The following is a 27945-nucleotide window of genomic DNA, read 5'->3' as shown; positions in this document are numbered from 1 at the left end:
TGGAGTTTAGAAGAATGAGAGGGCATCTCATAGAAACATATAACATTTTGACGGGACTGGACAGGTTAGATGCAGGAAGAATGTTCCCGATGTTGGGGAAGTCCAGAACCAGGTGACACAGTCTAAGGATAAGTGGTAAGCCATTTAGGACTGAGATGAAGAGAAATTTCTTCACTCAGAGAGTTGTTAATTTGTGGAATTCCCTTCCGTAGAAAGTTGTTGATGCCAGTTCATTAGATATATTCAAGAGAGAGTTAGGTATGGCCCTTACGGCTAAAGGGATCAAGGGTATGGAGAAAAAGCAGGAAAGAGGGGTACTGAGGTGAACGATCAGTCATGATCTTATTGAATGGTGGTGCAGGCTTGAAGGGCCAAATAGCCTACTCCTGCACCTATTTTCTTTGTTTCTATGTTTCTATTCTCCCTTAATTTTGTCAGAAAGGGTCCCGTAAGGGAACTTGATGGCAAAATTTTGCAATCATGTGGGTCTCCCGGGTACAACAAGTTTTGTGCGAGGATAGACAGATTGGGATGGTACTGGACATGGAGATCTCGTCCCTGTGAAAGCAATGACCATCGAGCTATCCGGTGTGACCTGACTGATCCGTCTTTGAGGTTGCCGTCGAGAAGCTTTTTAAAAGGCGTATGGGCAGTAAGAATGATCGATGGATTAAGGCCAATAATGGGGGAGAATCGGTGAACAGCCCATAATTCGCTAAGCAGGTTCTGTTCACATGGCGAATATGTCACTTCCACAGAAGTGAGAGCACGCGACGCATACCCCACTGGCTGGAGTTTGCCACCATGCTCCTGCAGCAACATGGCCGAAAGGCCATCTTCGCTGGAAGCGGTTTCCAAATAAAAGCTCAGCGCAGGATCTGGGGTTCGTAACGCGGGGGCTTGGATCAAAGCCGTTTTTAATTTAGAAAAGGAATTCGTATGCTCCTGGGTCCATTCCCAGGACGCATCCTTTCGCAGTAAATTATACAGGGGTTTGGCTATTGATGAATAGTCCTACCGGCAGTATCCGGTAATACCTAGAAATGATCTGAGGGACTTAACATCTGTGGGGATGGGCAGTGTAGCAGCTGATTTTTTCTTACTTTCAGTAATATCACACACGCCTGACTGGACCTGCATCCCAAGGTATTGCACCACTGATTTAGCTATCTGAGCCTTTTTGGGGTTAATTTTGACTCCCATTTCACGGAAGGTGATTAGTAATTCATTCAACAGGACTTTATGCTCTTGTAGGTGTCTGTTTGGAGCAGAATGTCATCTACATATTGGACCAGGGCGGTCCAATTAGAAAAGTTTTTCAGTCCGATAAAGGAAAGTCCACGTGTATTGTTGCCTTTTAAAGGTGAAGGCGAGTTTGTATTGGCACTCCTTGGCCAATGGTATTGACCAAAACCCATTGCTTATATCGAGCACCGTGAAAACCTTTGCATTGGGGGAAAAACTTTGAGTGACCTCTGGGGTAGTCGCCACAGTAGGTGGCGCTGAAAGGGTAACCTTATTCAGTGCTCGATAGTCTATGGTCATTCGCCATGACTTATCGGGTTTCACCACAGGCCAAATGGGTGAGTTATTTGTAGAGGCTATTGGTCTAATGATGCCTTGCTGTCAGAGGCTGTGGTTCATTTGTCTCAAATCGGACTCGGCATCTGCTGGAATTTTATACTGTTTTTGGGGCAGAGGGTCGGGGCCGGTAATTAATATTGCCCCCTGGTTCTACCACAATCATGTTTATGCGTGGCAAAGGCGTCTGAATGCTAGGTTAGGATATGCTGCACATCCGGATCGGCTGTCATAGTGGAGGGATGAAAGGTATGAGTTTTCATACAACATACTCGTTCTTCATACATCCCCGTAGGTATCCCCCTTCTGTACATGCCTCGCACATTTTCCAAATCCATTTGTTTGCCGGGTCAAATGGCAAATTATATATTCTCATTATCGCCGATTCTCATTAACCCCGATTCTCGCCGATTCTCCCTTCATTTGCGGTACCGACAGACAGGCATGTCTAAATTTGGAACTGCCCAATTGTATGTCTAATGCTTTATACAACCTTTGTAGCCTATCTATATCAGGTGAAACCGCTAAGGAGAACCGTCTGGTTAGTTAAGTCGCTATTTGAGAGAGGGTGTTGGCTTCCCAAACACGTTCAGAATCCACCCGTGTCCCATAAAAATGTGGTATGGCGACCTCCTTCGGTACCTGACACTGTAGGCTATCCATGTTCGTCATGCCCTGTCTCACACACGATGCCCGAGGTCGAGTCCCGTCATTGGGGACTTTGGGCAGACTGGTTATAGTACGGTGTCATAGGCATCCATCCGGAGCCTCCTGTTTCCCCTGATCTGTGGATTTGTCTTGGGGGTCTACACTCCCTAGCCCAGTGACACATCTTCCCACAGTTGAAGCAAGTCCCTTTTGTTCCTCCGGGTCCCTGTATGGGGTATCCCGGAGGCCCTCGGGTTCCTCCCTGATACTTAGGGGGACCTTCTGTCTTCCAGGCCGGAGGATCATATGCCCCGGTGTGTGACTGATAAGCATGCAATTTGCCCTTCTGTCTATTTTGGTCTTGTTGCCACACCACTGTCATTCTTCGCAATATCCACGCTTTATTATGAGTAGTATCAGCGGGGTCAAGCACGTTGGCCCAAAGCAAGCGCTCTACTTAGAACTCCTTCACGGCAAACAAGCCAAAGGTGGGCAGAGGAAACGTTACAAGGATACCTTCAAAGCCTCCCTGATAAAGTGCAACATGCACTTTGGCGGAAAAAAATCAAAGAGCAAGTTAATATTTAAATGGAGAAAGATTGCAAAGTGCTGCAGTACAGCGGGACCTGGGGATACATGTGCATGAAACACAAAAGGATAGTATGCAGGTACAGCAAATGATCAGGAAGGCCAATGGTATCTTGACCTTTATTGCAAAAAGGATGGAGTATAAAAGCAGGGAAGTCTTGCTATAGCTATGTAAGATATTGTTGAGGCCACACCTGGAATACTGCGTGCAGTTTTGGTTTCCATATTTACGAAAGGATATACTTGTTTTGGAGGCCGTTCAGGGAAGGTTCACTAGGTTGATTCTGGAGATGAGGGGGTTGACTTATGAGGAAAGGTTGAGTAGGTTGGACCTCTACTCATTGGAATTCAGAAGAATGAGAGATGATCTTATCGAATCTTGTAAGATTATAAGGGGTCTTGACAAGGTGGTTGCAGAGAGGATGTTTCCACTGATGGGGGAGACTAGAACTAGAGGGCATGATCTTAGAATAAGGGGCTGCATATTTAAAACTGAGATGAGGAGAAATTTCTTCTCTGAGGGTTGAAAATCTGTGGAATTCACTGCCTCAGAGAGCTGTAGAAGCTGGGACATTGAATAAATTTAAGACAGAAATAGACAGTTTCTTAAATGATAAGGGGTTATGAGGAGTGGGCAGAGAAGTGGAGCTGAGTCCATGATCAGATCAGCCATGATATTGAATGGCTGAGCAGGCTCGAGGGGCCATATGGCCTCCTCTTCCTATTTCTTATGTTTTTATCCGTCTCCGCCACTGGTGTCCTGCTTTAAGCTCCCGGCTTAACGTCCGGTTTCTCGAGGGTTGTTCCTAGGTTCTCACTGGCTACATGGGGTTTTCCCTCCTGGTTTATACTGTTCTATAATCTGTCGCGTCTCTTTGGTTACACATTTGTTTATTTTACTCCTGTTCGGTCTGTGCCTGATGATTAGTTTATAATAATTTTTATTTTCCATGATGAGTTTATAATTGTTACTGGCTATGCTAAGGAAGGATTGATGAAACCTCAATTGGTAGTTCATTTCTATGTTCAAGGACAGTCCCGTTCCGTCCTTAACCTTATTCTAAGGTCTTCCCATCTTATGTTGCCATAGCCTGCATATTTCTACACACCCCTTTAGAATTGTACCCTTTGTTTATATTTCCTCTTATCATTTTATCAAAATGTATCACTTCGCACCTTTCTGCGTTAAATTTCATCTGCCATGTGTCCGCCCATTTCAGCAGCGTGCTATGTCTTCTTGAAGTCTATCTCTATCCTCCTCACTGTTCACTATATATCCAACTTTTGTGTCATTTACAAATTTTGAAATTGTGCCCTGTACACCTACATCCAAGTCATTAATATATATCAAGAAAAGCAGTGGTCCTAGTACAGACCCCCTGGGGAACAGCAATGTATACCTTCCTCCAGTCTGAGAAACAACTGTTCACCACTACACTCTGTTTTCTGTAACTTATCAATTTCTTATCCATGCTGCCACTGTCCATTTTATTCCAAGGGCTTCAACTTTGCTGGCAAGCCTATTATGTGGCACTTTGTTGAACGCCTTTTGGAAATCCATGTACATTCTGTCAACTGCATTGCCCTCATCAACCCTCTCTGTTACCTCATCAAAAAACTCGATCAAGTTGGTTAAACACGATTTGCCTTTAACAAATCTGTGCTGGCTTTCCTTAATTAATCCACACTTGTCCAAGTGACTGTTAATTTTGTCCCTGATTATTGTTTCTAAAAGCTTCCCAACTACCGTGGTTAAACTGACCAGCCTATAGTTGCTGTATTTATCTTTACACGCTCTTTTGAACAAGGGTATAACATTTACAATTCTCCAGTCCTCTGCTATCTATGGACGATTGGAAGATTATGGCCAGTACCTCCACAATTTCTTTCTTCACTTCCCTCAGCATCCTAGGATACATCCCATGCTGTCCTGGTGACTTATCTACTTTAAGTACAGACAGTCTTTTTGGTACCTCTCAATTTTTATGTGATCCAGTGTCTCCACTACCTCCTCTTTCACTATAACTTTGGCAGCATCATCTTTCTTGATGAAGACAGATGCAAAGTAGTTATTTAGTACCTCAGCCTTCCCCTCTGCCTCCATGCGTAGGTCTCCTCTATGGTCCCTAATCAGCCCCACCCCTCCTCTTACTACCCATTTACTATTTATATGCATATAGAAGACTTTTGGGTTACCTTAGCAGCAACTTTAACTCAATTATTTGAAACTGATTAACACCAGCTTTACCATAATGCCGATCAGAAAATCTAGATCTGTGATTGTTGTGGGATCAAAAGTTCAACCTAACGGTAATAGGCGCTTGCAGTTCTAGAATGTTTTGGAAAATATCCTACTTGTCATTTTGATAAATTCAGACCTGCAAGGACTTTGTAAGCAGTTATCAGAAAGGGCACAGCAGTTTATGTTGGCTCAGTTTAATCTTTTCCCTCGGTGTGGAATGATCGCAGAGTGCCTTCCACTGACTAGCCAGACTTGCTCAGGACTTGGTGGAATATTGCAGGCCTATGGTGTGTGTTTAAAAAAATATACAAATATCTTAAAAACACAAACACAGGGAATGTTAAGTTGTTTAGAAATTATAATATGGGAGGTGACAGAGGCTATACAAATTATTGATGCACCATCCACTTCTTTTTTGTTTGGTGGTACCAGCAACAACGGTGAGGGCAGATAGAAGCTGTCTTACCATCCCTTCTCCAAAGGCTCTGTTGCATAGGTTTCAGGGGCTAATAAAAGTAAACATACTTGTGTTTTTACTGTGTAGATGGGGTTTGGGCATTGGAAGGTTTGCTGTGGCTATTTTCTGCCAATAGGGCAAAATTTGAATTTGGGGTGACAATAGATTTACTACTCCATAAACATAATTTACACACTGTTCTAATATTGGAATAGGTAATTATACCAAATATGGACTCTGGGAAGCTATTGTTTATTTCATTTGAGACCTTGGAAGTCATGCTGATGAGGTCAGATATATTTAGGTCATGGGAATTCATGGATCATACAGGGAATTATATAAGCATTTTAAGCATCAAATGTAATGTACTTGTTTGTGATTATAAATGGAATGTATACAAGAGAATAAAATTGAATAACTGGCAATTTTGGCTACAGGAAAATAATTCTAATTATGTTGTATACAGCTATGAAATAAATTTGTTTCTGCTTTATGTATATTAAAACATTTCTGTTTATGGTATACCAGCACCAGAACATGCACAGACCCAATTCAGAACCACGTCATAAATTGGTATGTGTGAGAAAATCTGTCAGGTGGACAAATTTATGTTTTTCTTTTTTTTTTAAACTGATAAATGCCCTCTTTACAAAAAAAAACTTCTATTCTAAAGGCAAATGGCAATTTTCCAGATTTTTAACGCTACAAAGGGATTGCTTGAGAAACATGGTGGTTTTGATAATATGGATATGTTCTGTTGCCGCATGAACAGAATCTTTGAAACAATGCAATTGTTCACAAAGCGCATTTAGAGTTGTATGTATATAAAGAGTTTACACTCCAGTTCTTCACAGTATTCTTTATTTTTATCCAATAGGTGGTGGCAGTTGCCTTATTACTGGGCCGGGATAAAGATATATGATTTTGTGGCTGGAAATCAGTGTTTGAAACATAGTTACATCCTGAGCAAGTCAAGCGCTCTGGAACTATTCCCCATGCTGAGAAAGGACAAGCTTGTAGCAGCTATTGTGTATTATGATGGTAACTATTTTATTTTGATTGCGTCTAAAGGACTTTAAATAACTGTAAAAGTAGAATCGTAGAAATAACCTCACCGATTGCACTTTGTTGACATTAGCGGCATTTTTTGAGATGTTTTTTTAAAAATCTATTCATATGTATTTAAATGTTTCAGGCAAATCTTTTTAGCTGTTAGTTAACCCACATTAAAATCTGTTGGCCCTAAAAAATGTTCGAAAGCATCATTGTGTCACATACAAGAAATGAAAGGGTACAGATGCCCAACAGCACGTAAACTCCTAGGGCTGCATCTTAACTCCCAAAAATGGGTGGTTTGGCGTCAGTGGTTAAAATTAAAAAATATCTGGAACAGAAACACAACCACTCTCGAACCCACCCACTTCCGGTTTCAAGTGAGTCAGGATGGGGCGCCAACAAACAATCTGCTCGTAGGAGGTGGGGGGGTTGGTCATTTAAGTATAATGAGGCTGCGTGCCTTCATTTAGCAGTCATTTTCTTTTTAACTCTTATCGGCCGGGTTTCCACAGCCTCAGGAAGTCTAGCTGGTGAGAGGAGTACCTTTACAGCACTGCTTGTGGGCCAGTGCACTCCCGGCCCAACAAGCTACCCAGTTTAAACCCCCCACCCCTGCAGGCAATTTGCCTGCTTTTACCACCTGCCCTCCTCTGACCACCATTGGAACTCCCTCCCCCCATTCTACCTGCTTTTCTCGGCTGTGACCTTGAGCTGCAGCCTTCTCAGCCCATCAGGCCTCCACTGTCAATCAGGATGGCTGTGGGTGGGAAAACAATAAAAAAAAACATTTAAAAGTGTCCTGTCGTTCAAAACTGCAGGATGTGCGGGAAACTCCTTCCGGGTTTCTTGACCTCAAAACAGCTCACCCCTGCACTGAATGGGTCTCCAGGTTAAAACCCAGGCCCTGGGTTCTACAGCTGTTAAAAGATTTTTATTATTAAAATATAAGCAATATGTCATCATAATTAGCAAATTTCTAAGGAGCTTTTAATGCAGTGGTAGGTTATTAGACATGAAGTGGTAGTATAAGAACACAGTACTATGAACAAGATTTCAGAATGTTATCATTCAGACAAAAGTATTTTGGGTAATAGCCATTTCTATTGTCTAAGAAACTTTTAAAATGCAGGTTAGGAATTATTAACTTAATTATAGTTCTAGTGCCTGCTTCTTCCAAGAATATTGCTAAAGAATTAGATTAGGAAAAAAAGTACTAAATAATGAGCACTACCTGGCTGTAGTGCAATATCTGCCAGTACAACGTGAACTGATGATACAAAATATCACTGCATTGGAAAGCATACCGCAGCAGGGTGGTAGTAGATAGATTTTCCCCAATGATTCCTTCGACAGTGTGTCTGTTCCTCTGGTCAGAACATGGTGCTGCAGGACCAGAGTAAACCATTTTCAAAATGGGTAGAAGTAAAAATAGCAACCTGGAGGTAGAAATTGAACAGTACTTGCACACTCAAGCAAATGAAATGCATCATGCACCCATCATATGGATTGGAGGGTAGCTAATGTAACCCCACTTTTTAAAAAAGGAGGGAGAGAGAAAACGGGGAAATATAGACCGGTTAGCCTGACCTCGGGAGTGGGGAAAATGCTGGACTTAATTATTAAAGATGTAATAGCAGCGCATTTGGAAAGCAGTGACAGGATCGGTCCAAGTCAGCATGGATTTATGAAAGGGAAATCATGCTTGACAAATGTTCTAGAATTTTTGAGGATGTAACTAGTAGAGTGGATAAGGGAGAACCAGTGGATGTGGTGTATTTGGACTTTCAAAAGGCTGTTGACAAGAATTAAGGCACATGGGATTGGGGGTAATGTATTGATGTGGATAGAGAACTGGTTGGCAGACAGGAAGCAAAGAGTGGGAATAAACGGGTCCTTTTCAGAATGGCAGGCAGTGACTAGTGGGGTACCACAAGGTTCAGTGCTGGGACCTCAGCTATTTACAACATATATTAATGATTTGGATGAAGGAATTGAATGTAATATCTCAAGTTTGCAGATGACACTAAGCTGGGTGGCAGTGTGAGCTGTGAGGAGGATGCTAAGAGGCTGCAGGGTGACTTGGACAGGTTAGGTGAGTGGGCAAATGCATGGCAGATGCAGTATAATGTGGATAAGTGTGAGGTTACCCACTTTGGTGGCAAAAACAGGAATGCAGATTATTATCTGAATGGTGACAGATTAGTAAAAGGGGAGGTGCAGTGAGACCTGGGTGTCATGGTACATCCGTCATTGAAAGTAGGCATGTAGGTACAGCAGGCAGTTAAGAAAGCAAATGGCATGTTGACCTTCATAGCAAGAGGATTTGAGTATAGGAGCAGGGAGGTCTTGCTGCAGTTGTACAGGGCCTTGGTGAGACCACACCTTGAGTATTTTATGTCGTTTTGGTCTCCTAATCTGAGGAAGGACATTCTTGCTATTGAGGGAGTGCAGTGAAGGTTCACCAGACTGATTCCCGGGATGGCAGGACTGACATATGAAGAAAGATTGGATCGACTAGACTTATATTCACTGGAATTTAGAAGAATGAGAGGGGATTTCATAGAAGCATATAAAATTTTGACGGGATTGGACAGGTTAGATGCAGGAAGAATGTTCCCGATGTTGGAGAAGTCCAGAACCAGGGGTCACAGTCTAAGGATAAGGAGTAAGCCATATAAGACCGAGATGAGGAGAAACTGTTTCACCCAGAGAATTGTGAACCTATGGAATTCTCTACCACAGAAAGTTGTTGAGTCCAGTTCATTGGATATATTCAAAAGAGAGTTAGATGTGGCCCTTATGGCTAAAGGGATCAGGGGATATGGAGAGAAGGCAGGAGTGGGGTACTGAAGTTGCATGATCAGCCATGATATTGAATGGTGGTGCAGTCTCGAAGGGCCGAATGGCCTGTTCCTACACCTATTTTCTATGTTTCTATGTATCTAATCATACTTTCTTCTATCTCCACTGTAAAGAAAAAATTGCTAACCTAACCACAGTCCTCATTGTCCAAGCTTGAGATTTTTGCTAAAAAGGTGACGGACATTCACAGAATACATTAACTGGAGGTTAGCCAGTAGCAGCATGAGTGAACCAACTCCAGGATGATTTCTTTTTGTAGAAGGACACAGTGCAAGGCAGCGCTCCAGCAGTCTAGCAGTAGCCTGTTCAGCCACCTAAGGACTCATTTTAAGAGTGGAAGCAAGTCTCCTTCGATTCCAAGGGACTGCCTATGAGTGAGTGTAGCCTGCTGAAACTTGTTTTGAGTGGTTGTGCATATTTGAGTAATGAGCAGTCCTGAGTCCATTCTCTTATTTGATAATTTTGTTACCAAATCACAATGCACATTATTACTTTCCCATATAAGCTTGCATTCCAGATTTGTTGTAAAATGAAGAGATTTGTGCTAATAAAGTTTCTTACTGCAATTAATTGAGTAATCTTAGTTGTTATTGTAGTATCTCTAGGAATAGCCTACAGAAAAAGAAACCTCTTTTGTTGCTGACAAGGTGCTGGCGAATGGAGCACTCTCTGTTTGGGCACCAAAAATCAACATCAACAGCAACTTGAATTTATATAGCACCTTTATCATAGAGAATCATCTCAAAGTGAGGAAAAATCGACGCGAAGCCAAAGAAAGCAAGATGAGGAGGGGTGATGACAACTAGGTCAAAGAGTTGGGTTTTTCAGAGGGGTTTAAAGGAGTAGAGGGAAATGGCGAGGTTGAGAGAGGGAATTCCAGAGCATGGAGTCGAGGTAGCTGTAAACGATGGGGCAAAAGGAAAGAGAGATGCACCAGAGATCGGAATCTGGGTTGAAGGGTTGGAGTGGGTTACAGAGATAGGGAGGGGTGAGGTCATGAGATTTGAGGCGTTGATAAATCGGGAGGAAATTTAGATCAGCGAGGATAGGGGTGATGGATGAGTGGGATATAGTGCAGGAAATGGGAACTGATTTTTGGATGAGCTGTAGTATGTGGAAGATGGGGAAACCAGCCAGAAGATGCTTTGCCACCTTGAGATTCAATTACTTCAAAGACATGACTGAAGGTTTTAGTGTGGATGGGTTGAGGTAGGGGTGGAGGCGCACTATGTTATGCAGGGGAAACTACGTAAACTTTGTGATGCTGAAGATTTGGGTTAGAATCTCTGCCAAGGGTCTAATACGACACAAGTTGTGAACAGTTTGTTTCAGCTTGAGATAGTGGCCAGGGAGAGGGATGGAGCCGGTGGCAAGAGAACAGAGTTTGTGGCTGAAAACAATGGCTTTGGTCTTTCCAGTGTTTAACTGGAGGAAATTGTATTTCATCCAAAACTGGATGTTGGATAAAGCAGTCTGATCGATAAATGTAATGGAGGGGTTGAGGGAGGTGGTAGAGAAGTAGACATGGGTGCCATTAGCATACATGAGGATTCTAAGTCTACGGATAGTGTCACTCCCAGGTCAGGCATTGCACAGTTAGGTACAGAGTAAATTTTCTCCATTCTACCCCAACCTCAGAGAAGCATTTCCCCATTGCCTCAATGTCAATATCTTCCTTTTTCTCACATCTACCTAGTGGCCTTATGAAGGCCAACAAATGCTGAATTAGTGTCTGTTTTGTCTAAGCCTGTGTACGTTCAGAGCTGGATCAAGATACCCAAACTCATTTTATGACTAAACAGACTCTAGGGGAGATGTCCTGGGTCTGCGGCCAGCTGCACTGGATTTCCTCGGAGCATCGACTAATAGAAAGTCGGGTGGGTTATGGATAAAACTAATGGAAGTGAAATTGGGTGGATGCCTTTTTAGGTCTGCGCTCCGACTGGCCCAATTGTCTGATGTGCCCAGGGGATCCAGTGTGCCTGGGTGTCGACGCAAGGAAATCGTCCCATTTTAGACGACTGGATTTGAAATCTGGTCGCAGGGGTGAAGGACCAATGCCCAACCCACTGCACCTGGATTAATTCAAGCTTTCAGAGAAAATTCACATTCAAGCTGCAACATTCACAGGCCAGAGATTAGTGCAAGAATCTACTTTCCTGCAGGGGAGATGTGCTCTATGTTGGCATAAAAAAAGCAAACCATATGTTAGTTGTTAGCCTGGGTGTATACAGCATGTCCCATTTATTCAGGGTTTCCTTCGTAGCCGCAAACTCACTACTTTGTTTCTTGGGGGTACTTGTCAGACTTCATTTAGCATTTGTTGATATCCAGATTCTCTTGGAAGGCAAAAAGGCAACATATTTTTTTACAGAATATGACTGAAATCTGAGCAGTGATCTGTCAGATTCATTCATGCAGCTGAAGGAATATTGAAGAAGACATATTACTCGGAGGCCATGGCAAGGCTTCTTGGTATTTGGATGTGCTTTTCTTGGTAGATCAGTTATTTATGCACTGTATGATGTGGGGCTTAAGCAATCTTACAAGACAGTCTTCTTGTGTTTGTCAGGAAGTATATTCCTGTGCTTGGATATGTGCATTGGAGCCTTTAGGTTGCCGCCTTGTAAAAAAACAGGAGTGTTTTGCATTCCACAACAGTTCACCAGCCCAGAGGAGCCATCCCCACAAGCATGCAGATGATAACTGCGTCTCCCGCTGTACCTGCAACAATTTAATTGGACAAGTCAGCCCAGTCAAGCATTGCAAGCCCATGACTTGGAGACATGAAATTCATTGTCATTATTGTCCCTGTCATTTTAGATCGTTTTATTCCAGTGCAGAATTTTCTTCACTTCAATGCACACTCTTCCTTTAGGAAATGGGGATTATGGCTGAGGTTGGGGTGGGGGCAAGACACTGAACTATGCTTACCTCAGGGGGAGCCACAGATTAAATTGGCTTTGCTCACTGACTTGATGGTTGTGTGTGTAGCTGCACTATATGTTTTGTTAGAGTGCTGCATGAGAAATCTTTGCTATCTAGTTTACTGAACCTTTAAATATCCTCAGTTTTATTTATTTAGCAAGATTACTTGTTCGAATAGTTGCAACTTGAAGTATGACCAGAGGTTAGCAACTTGTATTTTCTGAAAAAGGAGAGCAGAGTTTGTAATTTTCAAGGTTTATGATTTTAATTGGATAGAAGTATAAAATGAGAAAGACATAGTTGTGATTTTAGATCAAAACGATAAGTGATAATTGCGTCTGGGTTACAGGACAAACTTGCAATTTCAGCATTGAAAAAGAAAGTGACTTTGATTGTTTTGTTGTATTTGTGGAGCAAATGTTCAAGAGGATTTAACAGCACACACACCTTACATATGTTGTCTTAATTCTAGTCCATATACAGGCCTTGTACATTTTGTAGAATAAAGGATTATAGACAACTGGTTTAACAGAAAAACTGGGTCAAGCTATATATGTATAGTCTGATAAACATTGCCTTCATTTCAGAATTAATAACTGGTAGTAATTTTATGCCCTGCATGCTCACCGAATATGGCAGCAGTTAGTATTACTGGCAGTTGATTGCAAAAACTGCCCCTCATCTTGCTTGAGATAGTTGGTAAAATTGCTGTTAGCTTTTGGGAGCATTAACCTTACTACCAGTTACCTAGCCCCTAGTTATTATAAATTCAGGGCACACAGAGTCTGTGCCCCTGCAATGCAGAACAATTTTGCTCACAGCACAACATTCATGATTTTAACTTCAGTCGCAATAATAAATAGAAGAAATCCCTCATGACACCAACATTAAATGTGATTAATCATCTCTTTTTTTTCACTGCTCTCTCTTAGCAGAGATTTTTCTGCAATAAATCTTTAATGATGTACATAAGAATTACTTCCTAATGAAATCAGGCTTTGTTCATTTGTCATCTTTTAAAATCTTTACTTTAAATTGAAGAACTTATCACCTTTGACTTGGGGGATAGATCACTGCTGATTTTCTAAAACAGCTGGACTTATGCATGAATCGCAGCACAAAAATATCTAATACCAAAATCCTTTCATGTTGTGTGGCTTATGGGGAATGCTAATTAACACTGTTGGGGCCTTTAAAGTGGTGAGTGCTGTAAATTAGTCTTAGAATTATTATTCTAAGTCTTGGTTGAAAATGAGATGTATTAAATCTGACAGGGACAGATGTGACAGATCTGTTCTGACACACTTCCATACCACAAGTCAGTGGCTTGAGGTGACTCATGTCCTCCCTCTGAATCTGTACCCTGCTGCAGGACAACACAACGATGCACGAATGAACCTTGCGCTCGCTCTGACTGCTGCCAGGTACGGTGCTGCCATAGCCAATTACGTTGAAGCAGTGAGCCTACTGAAAGCCACAAATCCGCACACCGGCAAAGAATATATATGTGGTGCTCAGTGCAGGGATGTTCAAACAGGTATGTACATATCACCTTCAATAATGTTAACTGCCTCAATACCAGTGCCAGTATTTGACTGTTTGAGGTTGATGGGCCAATTTAAGGGCAGTTAACTTACTAGTTTTTATTTGGTCTAATTTACAAACATACAGTCAGTAGCCAAAGGTATTGAGGTACCTGTGTACATGACATATGGTCTGTGTTGGTAATCAAACTAATTGAAATTTTGGACTCGCCTTGACATAAATTTTTGGCTGAATATTGAAGCTGTAACCTGGTATGAATTTACTTCTTTAAAAAAATTGCTGTCAAATTTGGATTGCATTGTAAACACAAGTATAGATGAAAACATAGAGAGAGCATCTGTTTATAAAGCACCTCATCTTGTCCCAAAGTGTTTCACATGCAAGGAATTACTTTTGAAGTGGTTCTGTCTGGGCTGGAGAGGCCACGACTTTCCTTGTATGGCCTGGAGAAGCAATTTTGCTCCCCCTGACCCCACAAAAGAAAATTATTTCTTCGTCCTTCCCACTGGCTGCCAATCTGTTTCAGACTGGTTTGAAAGCCGTGATGGCTTCCCCAATCAGGACCCAATTAAAATGTCATTGGAGTCCTAGGGTCCTCTGATGCCAATAATTTGGATTTATGTACAAGGCTCCCGCCTGAATCCACCGTGCAACTCATCTACCCCCAAAACTGGTGGCGATAAAATGGGAGATTGGCAACAATGGAGCGAGAAAAAGAGCAGCTCCATTTTAACTGCTGGTCCACTCTGTTCCAGTCTCATGGGGAGAGTTAAAATTTGCCACCCCCAGGTGTTGCTACTTGTACACTTGGTGGTGACAGAGGCATCCAGGTTAGGGAGGGGAAAAATCCCCCAGGTTCCTGCTCCTGATTGCTATCCAGCATGTGTTGTGGTTGTTGGCTGAGACGAGGATCTAGCTTGGCTATTGTAATAGAAACACAGAAACATAGAAAAATAGGTGCAGGAGTCAGCCATTCGGCCCTTCGAGCCTGCACCACCATTCAATACGATCATGGCTGATCATTCACCTCAGTACCCCTTTCCTGCCTTCTCTCCATACCCCTTGATCCCTTTAGCCTTAAGGGTCATATCTAACTCCCTTTTGAATATATCCAATGAACTGGCATCAACAACTATCTGCAGTAGAGAATTCCTCAGGTTAACAACTCTCTGTGAAGAAGTTTCTCCTCATCTCAGTCCTAAATGGCTTACCTCTTTTCCTTAGACTGTGTTCCCTGGTTCTGGACTTTCCCAACATCGGGAACATTTTTCCTGCATCTAACCTGTTCAGTCCCGTCAAAATGTTATATGTTTCTATGAGATTCCCTCTCATCCTTCTAAACTCCAGTGAATACAGGCCCAGACAATCCAGTCTCTCCTCATATGTCAGTCCTGTCATCCTGGGAATTAGTCTGGTGAACCTTCGCTGCACTCCCTCAATAGCAAGAACGTCCTTCCTCAGGTTAGGAGACCAAAACTGAACACAATATTCCAGGTGAGGCCTCACCAAGGCCCTGTACAACTGCAGTAAGACCTCCATGCTCCGATACTCAAACCCCCACCATTTGCCTTCATCACCACCTGCTGTACCTGCATGCCAACTTTCAATGACTGATGTACCATGACACCCAGGTCTCGTTGCACCTCCTCTTTTCCTAATCTGCCGCCATTCAGATAATATTCTGCCTTCGTGTTTTTGCCACCAAAGTGGATATCCTCACATTTATCCACATTATACTGCATCTGCCATGCATTTGCCCACTCACCTAACCTAAGTCACCCTGCAGCCTCTTAGCATTCTCCTCACAGCTCACACTGCCACCCAGCTTAGTGTCAGCTGCAAACTTGGAGATAGTACACTCAATTCCTGCATCTAAATCATTGATGTGCATTGTAAACAGCTGGGGTCCCAGCACTGAGCTCTGCGGCACCCCACTAGTGACTGCCTGCCATTCTGAAAAGGACCCGTTTATCCCGACTCTCTGCTTCCTGTCTGCCAACCAGTTCTTTCTCCACGTCAGTACATTACCCCTAATACCATGTGCTTTAATTTTGCACATCAATCTCTTGTGTGGGACCTTGTCAAAAGCCTTTTAAAAGTCCAAATGCATCGCATCTACTGGTTCTCCCTTGTCCACTCTACGAGTTACATCCTCAAAAAATTCTAGATTTGTCAAGCATGATTTCCCTTTCATAAATCCATGCTGACTTGGACCGATCCTGTCACTGCTTTCCAAATGCACTGCTATTTCATCTTTAATAATTGATTCCAACATTTTCCCCACTACTGATGTCAGGCTAACCGGTCTATAATTACCCGCTTTCTCTCTCCTTTTTAAAAAAAGTGGTGTTACATTAGCTACCCTCCAGTCTATAGGAACTGATCCAGAGTCGATAGACTGTTGGAAAATGATCACCAATGCATCCACTATTTCTAGAGCCACTTCCTTAAGTACTCTGGGATGCAGACTATCAGGCCCTGGGAATTTATCGGCCTTCAATCCCATCAATTTCCCTAACACAATATCCTGCTTAATAAGGATATCCTTCAGTTCCTCCTTCTCACTAGACCCTCAGTCCCCTAGTATTTCCGGAAGGTTATTTGTGTCTTCCTTCGTGAAGACAGAGCCAAAGTATTTGTTCAACTGGTCTGCCATTTCTTTGTTCCCCATTATAAATTTTGACTGCAAGGGACCTACGTTTGTCTTCACTAATCTTTTTCTCTTCACATATCTATAGAAGCTTTTGCAGTCAGTTTTTATGTTCCCAGCAAGCTTCCTCTCATACTCTATTTTCTCCCTCCTGATTAAACCCTTTGTCCTCCTTTGCTAAATTATAAATTTCTCCCAGTCCTCAGGTTTGCTGCTTTTTCTAGCCAATTGATATGCCTCTTCCTTGGATTTAACACTATCCTTAATTTCCCTTGTTAGCCACAGTTGAGCCACATTCTCCGTTTTATTTTTACTCCAGACAGAGATGTACAATTGTTGAAGTTCATCCATGTGATCTTTAAATGTTTGCCATTGCCTATCCACCGTCAACCCCTTAAGTATCACTCGCCAATCTATTCTAGCCAATTCACGTCTCATACCATCGAAGTTACCTTTCCTTAAGTTCAGGACCCTGGTCTCTGAATTAACTGTGTCACTCTCCATCGTAATAAAGAATTCTACCGTATTATGGTCACTCTTCCCCAAGGGGCCTCGTACCATAAGATTGCTAATTAGTCCTTTCTCATTACACATCACCCAGTCTAGGATGGCCAGCCCTCTAGTTGGTTCCTTGACATATTGATCTAGAAAACCATCCCTAATACACTCCAGGAGATCCTCCTCCACCATATTGCTGCCAGTTTGGTTAGCCCAATCTATATGCAGATTAAAGTCGCCCATGATCGCTGTTGTACCTTTATTGCACTCATCCCTAATTTCTTGTTTGATGCTGTCCCCAACCTGACTACTACTGTTTGGTGGTCTGTACACAACTCGCACTAGCGTTTTCTACCCTTTGGTATTTGCTTCATGGGTTCTTGCTTAAGAATTCATAGCAACACTTATAAGAACTAGTTGGTTTATTAACAAAGGTTTAACAATCACACTACACCTTACCAGTTCATCCACTTGGCTCATAATTGGACACCTCATCGTGGATGACCTAGACCCAACTGATTTTATTGAGTCTTGTGAATATCATGTGACTGGCTAAGCCACTCAATGCAACAGCTCTACAAACCTGTGAGCATACTCACAGGTCATTACATTATAGCGATGATGTTCTCACAATAGCCTGCTGAAAGTTGTTAGCATGACCAACAAATATAGAGTGGTCACTTAGCCAAAGTCTCAGAGGGTTCATATGTATTTCACATGCAAGGAATTACTTTTGAAGTGGTTATGTCTGGGCCGGGAAGGCCACGACTTTCCTTGTATGGCCTGGAGGAGCATGATCCAAAAATTGAAAGTTCAGCAAGAGTGGAAGGAAGAAAACTGGCAGAATGAGGCGACAATCTTTGACCTTAATTACATGAGGGTCAGAGGATAGAGAAGACGCCCCATTGCACTACAAGTAACATAGAAACATAGAAAATAGGTGCAAAAACAGGCCATTCAGCCCTTCTAGCCTGCACCGCCATTCAATGAGTTCATGGCTGAACATGAAACTTCAGTACCCCCTTCCTGCTTTCTCACCATAACCCTTGATCCCCCGAGTAGTAAGGACTTCATCTAACTCCCTTTTGAATATATTTAGTGAATTGGCCTCAACTACTTTCTGTGGTAGAGAATTCCACAGGTTCACCACTCTCTGGGTGAAGAAGTTTCTTCTCATCTCGGTCCTAAATGGCTTACCCCTTATCCTCAGACTGTGACCCCTGGTTCTGGACTTCCCCAACATTGGGAACATTCTTCCTGCATCTAACCTGTCTAAACCCGTCAGAATTTTAAACGTTTCCATGAGGTCCCCTCTCATTCTTCTGAACTCCAGTGAATACAAGCCCAGTTGATCCAGTCTTTCTTGATAGGTCAGTCCCACCATCCCGGGAATCAGTCTGGTGAATCTTCGCTGCACTCCCTCAATAGCAAGAATGTCCTTCCTCAAGTTAGGAGACCAAAACTGTACACAATACTCCAGGTGTGGCCTCACCAAGGCCCTGTACAACTGTAGCAACACCTCCCTGCCCCTGTACTCAAATCCCCTCGCTATGAAGGCCAACATGCCATTTGCTTTCTTAACCGCCTGCTGTACCTGCATGCCAATCTTCAATGACTGATGTACCATGACACCCAGGTCTCATTGCACCTTCCCTTTTCCTAATCTGTCACCATTCAGATAATAGTCTGTCTCTCTGTTTTTACCACCAAAGTGGATAACCTCACATTTATCCACATTATACTTCATCTGCCATGCATTTGCCCACTCACCTAACCTATCCAAGTCACTCTGCAGCCTAATAGCATCCTCCTCGCAGCTCACACTGCCACCCAACTTAGCGTCATCCGCAAATTTGGAGATACTGCATTTAATCCCCTCGTCTAAATCATTAATGTACAGTGTAAACAGCTGGGGCCCCAGCACAGAACCTTGCGGCACCCCACTAGTCACTGCCTGCCATTCTGAAAAGTACCCGTTTACTCCTACTCTTTGCTTCCTGTCTGACAACCAGTTCTCAATCCATGTCAGCACACTACCCCCAATCCCATGTGCTTTAACTTTGCACATTAATCTCTTGTGTGGGACCTTGTCGAAAGCCTTCTGAAAGTCCAAATATACCACATCAACTGGTTCTCCTTTGTCCACTTTACTGGAAACATCCTCAAAAAATTCCAGAAGATTTGTCAAGCATGATTTCCCTTTCACAAATCCATGCTGACTTGGACCTATCATGTCACCATTTTCCAAATGCGCTGCTATGACATCCTTAATAATTGATTCCATCATTTTACCCACTACTGAGGTCAGGCTGACCGGTCTATAATTCCCTGTTTTCTCTCTCCCTCCTTTTTTAAAAAGTGGGGTTACATTGGCTACCCTCCACTCCATAGGAACTGATCCAGAGTCAATGGAATGTTGGAAAATGACTGTCAATGCATCCGCTATTTCCAAGGCCACCTCCTTAAGTACTCTGGGATGCAGTCCATCAGGCCCTGGGGATTTATCGGCCTTCAATCCCATCAATTTCCCCAACACAATTTCCCGACTAATAAAGATTTCCCTCAGTTCCCCCTCCTTACTAGACCCTCTGACCCCTTTTTTACAAAATGAATGAATTCTGTGTTCTGAATTGGTCGTAGCAAAAACATAAACCCACCATTTCAGGTGCCATTCAGAAATCCTGCAGTGCTATTAAGAATAAATCTAATCCTGTTCTACCCAGTTCCCTTTTCCAGCACATTAGATCCATCAAGCGCATTCTGTCTGCTGTGTATTTTCAACAGTGAATTTATTTTTTAAAACCACATAGACATAGAAATCAGAAAAGCAGATGGCTTCAATCCCATTTTTCAACAACAACAGACATCCACTCTATTGAAGGTATTATTTATATATTGTTGCTGATATAAAAAAAGTAGGGCCTTGAGTCAATCAAACGAGAGCCCATTGTTTGCCATTTAAATTGATGAGTCAACTGATTTTCCCAATGTTGCATAACTGCTTGTGTATATTTAATAATGCTGGAGAGACAAAAATGAAAGAAGAATACCTCTTCTGTCAACCTCTTCTTACTGACCAGGAATTATTTCACCTGTTTGTTGGATAACTTTATCCAAAACTACTGACTCCACCACCAGCTTAGCCGTCATGATGGACCAAACTGACCGAAACACATGGTGGCCATGTGACAAGGATGCAGACTGGCAACGCATGATCTGCTGAGAAGCTCATGGCCAGTAAAATGCCAGAAGGCCTCTGCAAAGAACTGCAGTGCAATTTGCCTTCTACAAGGCTCAAGTCAGGAGTGTGATTGGATACTCGCCTGGCGAGGCGCAGGCATAACTACACTCGGGAAGTCGAACACTATTCAGGACTGAGCAGTTTGCTTCACTGGCGCCACTGCCTCTGGATTAAATATGTGCCCCAGTCACCAACAGCACACTCTGGCTGTAGTATGCATGACCTGCAGGATGCACTGCAGTCCTTCACCAAGATTATTTCAGCAGCACCTCTCTCCCTCCCGGGCGACCTCTACCACCGAGAAGGACAAGCGCAGCAATGTTGAGGGAACATGGTTGCCTCCAAATTCCCTTCCAAGTCACACGCTATCCTGACTTGTGCGTTCATCAATGTTCCTTCATCAGCACTGCGTCCCAATCCTGGAATTCCCTACCTAACGGCATTGTGGCAAGCACTGCAGGGCCACTAAGGATGGGCAATCAATGTGGCTTTGACAGCATTGTCCACATCCTGAGAACAAAGAAGAAAACAATAAAAGGTGACAGACAGGCCAGGCCAACACATGTACTAATTTGTCACCAGAGGAACAGGAAAGTCTCGTTGGATTGTCAAGTGGCCAACCTGAATTTGGCTTTTCCCCAGAAGTTGCTGCTGATTTTTTGGTCACACACATAGTCAATTTCCTGAATTAGCACGTCAAGCTTCTCTGGCGACTCACTGACCTTTCTGCGTCAGTCAGGATTCTCAGTGCTGCTTGTTTAATTCAAGTATACCTTTGGATGGAAAGTCACCTGAGGGCCTACCTATTTACCCAGCTACCCTGAATGGAGGCGCTCTGCTTGGCAACAAATGAGAACCCTCTTGTCCCCAGAATGCTACTCTATTGTTTGAGGAGTGATAAAATACTAATTATAATACCCAGTTGTGCATGGATTGTTTATTTTTGTGGTTATATCATTAGTATCAAAATTGGTAAAGATTAACGGATATATTTTCTGGTGTTTTATGAAGTAAATTTAACGCTATGGGGCCAAAATTGCCCTCCGCCCTGTTGTACAGCTTTCTTGCTCTTTTCGCTTTGTGCTTTAAACGTCGAATTACACACGCACTCAGTTTTAGTAATGGCAGGATCAGGTCTTTTATTTACCCATTCATACTAAACAAACCCAGTATGAATGCTACTGAGACACAAACACTTCATAAGCCAACTTTCTGCTTGTTCTGATTTCCAGTGGCTGCATGTGAGGCACACACCTTCCAAGTGTCTAGTGTGTGGTGTCTAATAACAAAAACCAGTTCCATCTCTTCTCCCTAAAAAGCCTTTGAACTCTTGTTTCCTTGCATAGTACATACAGACAATTAACATGCAGACGATGTAGACTCAAATGGCATTGTCCTGAAATCATGACGAACTGCTTTCTGAATTACCACGAGGTAGAAAAAGCCAGAAGGCAGCTTAAGAGCAACAAAGCATCGGGAGCGATAGAATCCCTGCTGAGGCACTAAAGTATGGCGGAGAGGCACTGTTGGTGCGAATACATGACCTCATCTCTCTCATCTGGAGGGAGGCGAACATGCCGGGAGATCTCAGAAATGCAATGATTGTGACCATCTTTAAAAAAGGGAACAAGTCTGACTGCGGCAATTACAGAGGAATCTCCCTGCTATCAGCCACTGGGAAAGTTTTTGCTAGAGTCCTCCTCAACCGTCTTCTCCCTGTGGCCGAGGAGCTCCTCCTGGAGTCCCAGTGCGGATTTCGTCCCCTATGGGACACAACGGACATGATTTTTGCAGCGCAACAGCTGCAGGAAAAATGCAGGGAACAGCGCCAGCCCTTATACTTGGCCGCCTTCGACCTTACAAAGGCCTTTGACACAGTCAACCGCGAGGGTCTATGGAGTGTCCTCCTCCATTTTGGATGCCCCCAAAAGTTCGTCAACCTCCTCCGCCTGCTCCACAATGACCTGCAGGCCATGATCCTACCAACGGCTCCATTACAGACCCAATCCACGTCCGGACCGGGGTCAAACAGGGCTGTGTCATCGCCCCAACCCTCTTCTCAATCTTCCTCACTGCCATGCTCCACCTCAGTCAACAGCTCCCTGCTGGAGTGGAACTAAACTACAGAACCAGTGGAAACCTGTTCAACCTTCGCCGTCTCCAGGCCAGGTCCAAAACCACCCCAACCTCTGTCGTCGAGCTACAGTACGCGGACGATGCCTGCGTCTGCACATATACAGAGGCTGAACTCCAGGACATAATCGACGTGTTTACTGAGGTATCGAAAGCATGGGCCTCATGCTAAACATCCATAAGACAAAGGTCCTCCACCAGCTTGTCCTCGCCGCACAGCACTGCCCCCCAGTTATCAAGATCCACGGCGTGGCCCTGGTCATAGTTGACCATTTCCCATATCTCAGGAGCCTCCTATCAACAAGAGCAGACATTGATGACGAGATTCAACACTGCCTCCAGTGCGCCAGTGCAGCCTTCGGCTGCCTGAGGAAAAGAGTGTTCGAAGACCAGGCCCTCAAATCTACCACCAAGCTCATGGTCTACAGGGCTGCAGTGATACCTGCCCTCCTGTATGGCTCAGAGACATGGACCATGTACAGTCGACACCAAGTCGTTGGAGAAATACCACCAACGATTCCTCCGCAAGATCCTACAAATCCCCTGGGAGGACAGACGCACCAACGTTAGCTTCCTCGACCAGGCCAACATCCCCAGCACTGAAGCATTGACTACACTAGATCAGCTCCGCTGGGCAACCCACATAGTTCGTATGCCAGACACGAGACTCCCAAAGCAAGCGCTCCTGTCGGAACTCCTTCACGACAAATGAGCCAAAGGTGGGCAGAGGAACATAAGAACATAAGAACATAACATAAGAACATAAGAACATGGAACAGGAGTAGGCCATCTAGCCCCTCGAGCCTGCTCCGCCATTCAACAAGATCATGGCTGATCTGGCCATGGACTCGGCTCCACTTACCCGCCTGCTTCCCATAACCCTTAATTCCCTTATTGGTTAAAAATCTATCCATCTGTGATTTGAATACATCCAATGAGCTAGCCTCAACTGCTTCCGTGGGCAGACAATTCCACAGATTCACAACCCTCTGGGAGAAGAAATTCCTTCTCAACTCGGTCTTAAATTGGCTCCCCCGTATTTTGAGGCTGTGCCCCCTAGTTCTAGTCTCCCCGACCAGTGGAAACAACCTCTCTGTCTCTATCTTGTCTATCCCTTTCATTATTTTAAATGTTTCTGTAAGATCACCCCTCATCCTTCTGAACTCCAACGAGTAAAGACCCAGTCTACTCAATCTATCATCATAAGGTAACCCCCTCATCTCCGGAATCAGCCTAGTGAATCGTCTCTGTACCCCCTCTAACGCTACAAGGACACCCTCAAAGCCTCCCTGATAAAATGCAACATCCCCACTGACACCTGGGAGTCCCTAGCCAAAGACCGCCCTAAGTGGAGGAAGTGCATCCAGAAGGGCGCAGAGCACTTCGAGTCTCATCGCTGAGAGTATGCAGAAATCCAGCGCAGGCAGTGGAAAGAGCGTGCGGCAAATCTGTCCCACCCTCCCGTATCCTCAATGACTATCTCTCCCACTGTGACAGGGGCTGTGGCTCTCGTATTGGACTGTTCAGCCACCTAAGGACTTATTTTAAGAGTGGAAGCAAGTCTTCCTCGATTCCGAGGGACTGTTTATGATGATAGATTGCAGCTGCCTCTCCAAATTGCTTTTCAAACTATAATTCAAACAAAAACACAGCAGGGCAATACAGTTGTACACAAGTTGATGCTCCAACATATTATATACTACTTTTGTAGCCTTTTCATCTGCAATTCCTCCACAATAAGATCAAATTCTCAACCCTATCACCAAGGGAAGTAGCCAACTGTTGATATTAAATGTTCAATATTAACTCAAGCTCTCGGATAAGTGAACAGGCATTGAAGCACAAGGAATTCCCCAATTGAGAGGCTAAGGGGACAGACATTGAAGCACAAGGTATTCCCCATATACAGCAGACACCTCAAATTGCTGGAGAAATACCTCTTAACGATGTCTCCGTAAGATCCTGCAAATCCACTGGGAGGACAGACGCATCAACGTTGGCGTCATTGACCAGGCCAGCATCGAAGCACTGACCACACTCGACCAGCTCCGTTGTGCAGGCCACATTGTTCGCATGCCTGACACAAGACTCCCAAAGCAAGCGCTCTACTCGGAACTCCGACATGGCAAGCGAACCCAAAGTAGGCAGAGGAAACGTTTCAAGGACACCCTCAAAGCCTCCTTAATAAAATGCAACATCCCCGCCGACACCTGGGAATCCCTGGCCAAAGACCGCCCTAAGTGGAGGAAGTGCATCCGGGAGGGCGCTGAGCACCTCGAGTCTCATCACCGAGAGCATGCAGAAATCAAGCACAGGCAACGGAAGGAGCGTGCGGCAAACCAGTCCCACCCACCCTTTCCTTCAACGACTGTCCCACCTATGACAGAGACTGTAATTCACGTATTGGACTGTTCAGTCACCTAAGAACACATTTAGAGTGGAAGCAAGTCTTCCTCGATGTTGAGGGACTGCCTATGATGATGATTCAAATACATGTCCTGAATTACTGTACACAAACCAGGTGATTAGCAGGAGTTTCTTTGATTCCATGCATAGATAGTATCGATGATGCATACAAATAGTTAACATGCAGTTAAATGACAAGCTACCCATTCATCATCATAGGCAGTCCTTCGGAATCGAGGAAGACTTGCTTCCACTCTTAAAATGAGTCCTTAGGTGGCTGAACAGTCCAATATGAGAGCCACAGCCCCTGTCACAGGTGGGACAGATAGTCGTTAAGGGAAAGGGTGGGTGGGACTGGTTTGCCGCATGCTCTTTCCGCTGCCTGCGCTTGATTTCTGCATGCTCTTGGCGATGAGACTCGAGGTGCTCAACGCCCTCCCGGATGCTCTTCCTTCACTTAGGGCGGTCTTTGGCCAGGGATTCCCAGGTGTCGGTGGGGATGTTGCACTTTATCAGGGAGGCTTTGAGGGTGTCCTTCTAACCTTTCCTCTGCCCACCTTTGGCTTGTTTGCCGTGAAGGAGTTCCGAGTAGAGCGCTTGCTTTGGGAGTTTCGTGTCTGGCATGCCAATGTGGCCTGTCCAGCGGAGCTGATCAAGTGTGGTCAGTGCTTCAACGCTGGTGATGTTGGCTTGGTTGAGGACGCTAATATTGGTGCGTCTGTCCTCCCAGGGGATTTGTAGGATCTTGTGGAGACATCATTGGTGGTATTTCTCCTGAAATCAAGTCTCACCGCTTCAATTGACTCCTACCATGAAGTACTGTAAACACACAGGTGATCAGATAGACATATTTCACTGGCTAAATGGCTCCATATCGTCTAGCAGCCTGTTTCGATGCAAACATCCTCTGTTTTAATCCAAACTTCAATTTTCCACTTTTAACCCTTTCAGTTTCTCCAGACTGCGCCGCAGCATTTCAGAAATACAGGCTTTCGCTCCCACATTGCCCCAATTCTTCTCTTTGTCTCTCTGCCAGGCCTTATCTGGGTAACATTTGTAGGGCCATTTGAGCTTGTTCAACAGCATTTTCCAGTTGTAGTCCTTATTTTCAAACACGCCATCCAGGGTAAATCAAAATGACCAGCACAATTAACTGAAACAGCACTAGTATTATCATCATAGGCGGTCCCTCTTATCGAGGATAACTTGCTTCCACGCCAAAAAGGGATGAGTTCACAGGTGTTTCAATGAAGGACCGAAACTACATCCTGAAGGGTGGAAGATGCCTGTGTGTAGATTTATTTTAACGTTTGGTGGCCGTTGCACACCAGCCACCACATGGGCTTGACAGAGCCAGGTCTTGGTCCAGTGGCAAGGGTTAACCAGGACAACTGGAGACCAGCTCTGCTGCACGGACCTATTGCACACATATATCGCAGTGTAGTCTGTCCCATGCTGCCCCTGGGCCTCGCCTCTTCTGGGCCTCAAACTCACGGCGCTCCTCTTCTGGGCCCCGAACTCACGCCTCTCCTCTTCTGAGCCCCGATCACGTCGCTCCACGATCTCTCGCCGCTCCTGCGCCCCAACCTCGCCACTCCTGCTGTACCTACCCGCGCTCCAATCAGCGACCTGGATTTTGGTGACGTCCAATCCAGTCACCCTCTTCACAGCCGTCGCTCTCCTGCACCAACACGCGCTGTACCTTGAAGCCCAGAGGGGCAGTAATAGCTCTGGAAATAGTTATTGTTATGTATTTAATCCCCTGCAATCTGTATTACACTACCACTAGAGGGCCTACCTGTTGAAGTCCCAAGGGATCCGAGCATCCCTTGGGAGAACGGTACATAAGCAGGCCACCCACGAGGTACCTGCGCTCTGGAATCTTATTAAAGGAGCTAAGGTCACACTTGCTCATTGTACACAGTACTCATTTTCATCCTTTATTATGAACGCATCAATTGGCGACGAGGTAACGAACAACCGCGCAAAAATGCAAAGAACAGTTGGTATCCTGGAGAATTTCTCAGAAGGAGATGATTGGGAGGCCTTCGTGGAGAGACTCGACCAATACTTTGTGGCCAACGAGCTGGAAGGGGACGAGGATGCTGTCAAACGAAGGGCGATCCTCCTAATTGTGGGGCAACAACCTATGGCCTCATAAAGAATCTCCTAGCTCTGGTAAAACCAACAGCTAAGTCCTATGAAGAATTGTGTACGCTGGTCCGGGAAAATCCTAAGGAAAGCGTTTTGATGGCAAGATATCGGTTCTACACGTGTCAACGGTCGGAAGGCCAGGAAGTGGTGAGCTATGTCGCCGAACTAAGGCGCCTCGCAGGACACTGCGAATTTGAGGATTCCGAGAACAAATGCTCAGACTTCTTTGTACTGGGCATTGGCCATGAGGTAATCCTTCGCAAACTGTTGACTGTTGAAACTCCGAATTTAAGTAAAGCCATAATGATAGCCCACCAGTGACAACACCAAACAGATTTCGCAAAGTAAAGAAGTTTCGGCCAGTACTGTACACAAAGTAACGTCGTTTTCGAACAGGAATATACATGGCAGAACGTACACGCCAGCTGCTGCTGCATGACCTCAGATAATCCAGAGACCGCCATCAATCATTAATGCAAGGCAGTTAACACCTTGTTGGCGCTGTTGAGGTGATCATCGGCCCCATCAATGCCGCTTCAAGCACTATGCGTGCAACGGTTGCAGAACAATGGGATACCTCCAGCGAATGTGCAGGAGAGCTGCAAACCCTGCAAATCACCACGTTGCAGAGGCAGATTGATGCACTGTGGATCAGGCTGAATTGGAGTCTCGTACCGAGGAGGCAGAAGTGTACTGGGTACACACATTCACCACGAAATGTCCACCAATAATGTTGAAAGTTGAACTGAACGGAACTCCAGTATCTATGGAACTGGACACGGGTGCAAGTCAGTCCATAATGAGTAAAAAGGCCTTCGACAGGCTGTGGGGCAACAAGGTACACAGGCTCAAGCTCAGCCCCATTCACACCAAACTAAGGACTTACACCAAGGAACTGATCCCTGTAATTGGCAGTGCAGAAGTCAAAGTCTCCTATGATGGAGCACTACACGAAC

General features: G+C 44.4%; 1 protein-coding gene across 2 annotated transcripts in view; it reads left to right on the top strand.

Annotated features, from left to right (window-relative positions):
- Positions 1–27945, top strand: part of gpd2 (glycerol-3-phosphate dehydrogenase 2 (mitochondrial)) — a 231470-nt gene that overhangs the window by 159085 nt on the left and 44440 nt on the right. For both annotated transcript variants that reach the window (XM_070875618.1, XM_070875619.1), the window contains exons 6-7: positions 6394–6557; positions 13735–13899. In XM_070875618.1, the coding sequence (XP_070731719.1) occupies positions 6394–6557; positions 13735–13899 (329 nt within the window). The remainder of the gene's footprint in view (positions 1–6393; positions 6558–13734; positions 13900–27945) is intronic.

Source organism: Pristiophorus japonicus, chromosome 3 (genome assembly GCF_044704955.1).
Source record: "Pristiophorus japonicus isolate sPriJap1 chromosome 3, sPriJap1.hap1, whole genome shotgun sequence".
NCBI lineage: Eukaryota > Metazoa > Chordata > Chondrichthyes > Pristiophoridae > Pristiophorus > Pristiophorus japonicus.
The sequence above is the reverse complement of the archived record's forward strand: the minus strand, read 5'-3'. Positions and strand labels throughout refer to the sequence as shown.